Source organism: Sebastes fasciatus, chromosome 7, assembly GCF_043250625.1.
Source record: "Sebastes fasciatus isolate fSebFas1 chromosome 7, fSebFas1.pri, whole genome shotgun sequence".
In the NCBI taxonomy this organism is placed as follows: Eukaryota; Metazoa; Chordata; class Actinopteri; order Perciformes; family Sebastidae; genus Sebastes; species Sebastes fasciatus.
In genome coordinates, this window is record NC_133801.1 from 6,096,771 (window position 1) to 6,100,176 (window position 3,406).

Consider the following 3,406-nt stretch of genomic DNA (forward strand, 5'->3'; position numbering starts at 1 on the left):
ACACGCCAGGTTCACACCAGAGAGGTAAATCAACTTCCCAGTAAAGTAAAGGACCAATTCCTTAAAAAATACTGAGGATTTTGAGTGGTGAATCCACCACATAGCAACAGTAATACTTCCCTTACCAGAGTGTCCATAGGAGGATCTGCTGTGCCTGCTGAAGGGGGCCAAACAGCCGGGTCCCCCGGTGCTCTCTTCTCCAAACAGACCGGAGTGATCAGCAGAGTCCAGAAACGGCTCGAAAAGGGGATCCAGAGAATCGGACGACCCGCCCAGCGAGCCCTCCGACCGGTAGGAGCTGGAGGTACTGTAACGTGACGATGAGCGGTAGGAAGAGGAAGATCTGCGGCTTGAAGATGTCAGTGATGCCATGGCGGGGGGATATGCTCTACAGCCTCGAAAACAAGACTTTTTTTTTCTTAAATTTCTGTTAAGCCTCCTCAGAATAACTGCCGACAAGTCAAAGAAGTGGTTTACCAACGAGCCATTAACCTCTCGCTCACTGTCCAGGGGTCTTTGTTGTGGGTTTTTATAAAAGTCCCATTGCATTATGGGTCAGTAGAGCACAGCGTGGGCTCTGTAGCGTTCTTCCTTTAGCCATAAAAGGCAGTTTGTCCAACCACCGGTGCCAGGAATGTAACGGACAAAGTGATAAGGAGCGGAGACCCCTTCTTATTCAGACACACAGCAGAGATAAGGCTGAAGGGGGGCCACTTGGAGAGGCCTCCAGCATGTGGTTAGAAATAGCAGAGTGGTCAGCTCGTCCGTTAGACTGACCGAACACAGCACTTTATCAATAATGCAAGAGAAAACTGGCCATTTAAGTTTTGCAAACCTGCTAATGGAATAACGGCTACACTCTAAAGTTCAAATCTGAAATGGAGAGAACTTCCTAGAGAACAAATTCAAGGCCAAAATCACCAAATGTGCAAAACGTTTTTTTTACTCTGACAAAAGCCAAAGTGAATACAGCCCCCGGTTGACCTTTACGTTCCCTCTTTAAAAGCTTTAATTGAAGTGACATTTGCCTATCGAACAACACCGCTGTCCTCCAAGCAGTGCCGCATGTCAACAATGACATTCAAGACTGTCATATTAATACTTTTATGCCATGTATGTGTGTGTGTTTTTCATTCGAGGAAGTGAAAAATTACATTAATTTTGCCCTTCAGGATAACGTAGCCTCAAGACACAGCAGGGACACCTCATGTGTGAGCCTTTAAAAGCCGAAACAATCCAGTTAATACAAGCAGCATACATCAACATGACAGTCCCAATTTGTGCTCTCAGGTGAAACACTTGTATCTGTCCTTGTGTAAAATATTATGCATTAATAAATCTTCCGCACCATATTTCAAAAACGGCTTTTCAAAAACATAGTTTAAAAAGTCTTCACTACGGTATGACCTGAAAAAAAGTGCAGGATGATAGAAAATAGAGACTCAGCTTCAACGCCTCTCAGTCAGCAGTAGAGGAGTTCATCTGTTCAGGCCTCCCGCCAGAGGTCCAGCGTCTCTACTGGGAATACTTTTAGTCTCTGGGTGGCACACTGTGGTCTCCAGAGCCCAGAACACATCTCCCCTGACCTCTAACCAGAGGGGGAATTTAGATTTTAAAGGCGGGGGGAGGGCACTGCTATTAGTACAAATCCTTTTCACAAGACCTTTAGTTTTTCAGATACACGAGGTACCAAGTTAGGGATAGGGGTACCTTTCATAGTTTTGATGATGATGGTTGGAACAAAAATATGGACCTAAAAACACTACAATCTGTTTATAGCTGGAAACTGCAACAGTCAAATTACATGTTTTTTATATTTGAATGACTGTGTCTGTAATGTGTTTTCTTTTGTGTGTCTGTCCTCCAGAAAATGTTGGAGGAGCAGCTGGAGAACCACAGGGAGGGTGATCAAAAGAAGCTCAGCAGCCTCCGAGACGAGATCCAAGACAAGCAGAGGATGCTGTCTTAGTCATATCCTCTATTATGTCATAGTATAGTATGTCGAAAACTTTCATGACATTTTTTTTTGTGAAAAAAAGTCAGTCTAGTATGTCGAAAATGTTATGAAAAAAGTCATAGTACAGTATGTCGAAAATTTCATGACAAAAATGTTCATGAAAACATTTTTTGTGAAAAAGTCATAGTATAATATGTCGAAAATGTTCATGAAATTTTTTTCAGGAAAAACAAGTCATAGTATAGTATGTCGAAACATTTCATGTCAAAAAAGTCATAGAACAGTATGTCAAAGCTTTAAGGTAAAAAAAAGTCATAGTATAGTATGTCAAAAAGTTTTTAACCAAACGGTAACAAACAGAGTGATAAATCTAACCACTGCTATCTTCAAGCTAACATTACACTCAGACATTGGTGTCTGTAACGTTAGCTGGGCTTGTAAGTCGTGCCATTTAACAAACGTAAATCTCGAAAGCATCGTGAAAACATGAGCCGTCATCGTGATGTGGGGTCACTCCATGACGACATGACCTCATGACGCCATGACGCCATGCTGTAGAAACCGGAAGTCAGCGGACTACAGTTACAGAGCTTGACATAATGTTACACCTTTATTCATTTCTATAAACATATTTCTACATATTCATTTCAAAATTTTATTCCAAAATTAATTTCGAACCTGTAAAATAAAACTAAAGTTAAAAATTAAAAAGAGAATAATCATACAAACAAGTGGACAGCCAGAAAAAAGTAGTATTTACATACAATGAAAAGCATAAGAAAAATAAATGGTCAAACACTTGATGCCTTGGTTATATATATATATATATATAAATATATATATATATTCGAATATGAATGCAGATATCTGCTCATCAATTGCACTTTTATAGACTGTCCATTTTATCCTCTTGGCTTTTATTTTGATACATTTACTTTAACTTCCAGGTCACGTGTCGGTCTTCTTTATTCTTACATCTTTTTTCAATATTTTCAATACAGAAGTTACATAAAATAGGCTACATGCTCAGATTTTTCATTACAAAACAAATCTGTAAATATATTTCACAGTATAAAAACAATATAAAAATAAGATAAATTATACAACAAATAAAATGTAAGGAAAGGAAAATAAGTAAATAAGAAAAAAAGAAAAAACAATCGGGGTCTGTTAAACCATTGGAGTAAATTCGAAATGTCTAAATAATCTAATGTTTTTTTTAACAATTTAGAATTGTTGAGTTTTAAGTATTCAATCGTAGTCAAAAATGTTTTAAAATCAGTATCTTTAAAAGTGTAAAAGGAGGGTTAGTTTTTTTTAAGCCATATTATTTTATTGATATATTTTATTTTTTATATTAATCAAATTAATTAAGTAAATTTCATCTGCCAAAAAAAATGGGATTGTTAAAAGCGAGTAATATCTCAACCTTTGTTAGTATATCTTTTT

At 37.8% G+C, this 3,406-nt stretch overlaps 1 protein-coding gene across 1 annotated transcript in view; it reads right to left on the bottom strand.

The window, feature by feature from the left end:
- Positions 1-589, bottom strand: part of hspb12 (heat shock protein, alpha-crystallin-related, b12) — a 5,892-nt gene extending 5,303 nt beyond the window's left edge. The window contains exon 1 of the mRNA XM_074641218.1: positions 126-589. Within this exon, the coding sequence (XP_074497319.1) occupies positions 126-549 (424 nt within the window). The 5' untranslated portion in view covers positions 550-589. The remainder of the gene's footprint in view (positions 1-125) is intronic.
- Between the last annotated feature and the right edge of the window lie 2,817 nt (positions 590-3,406).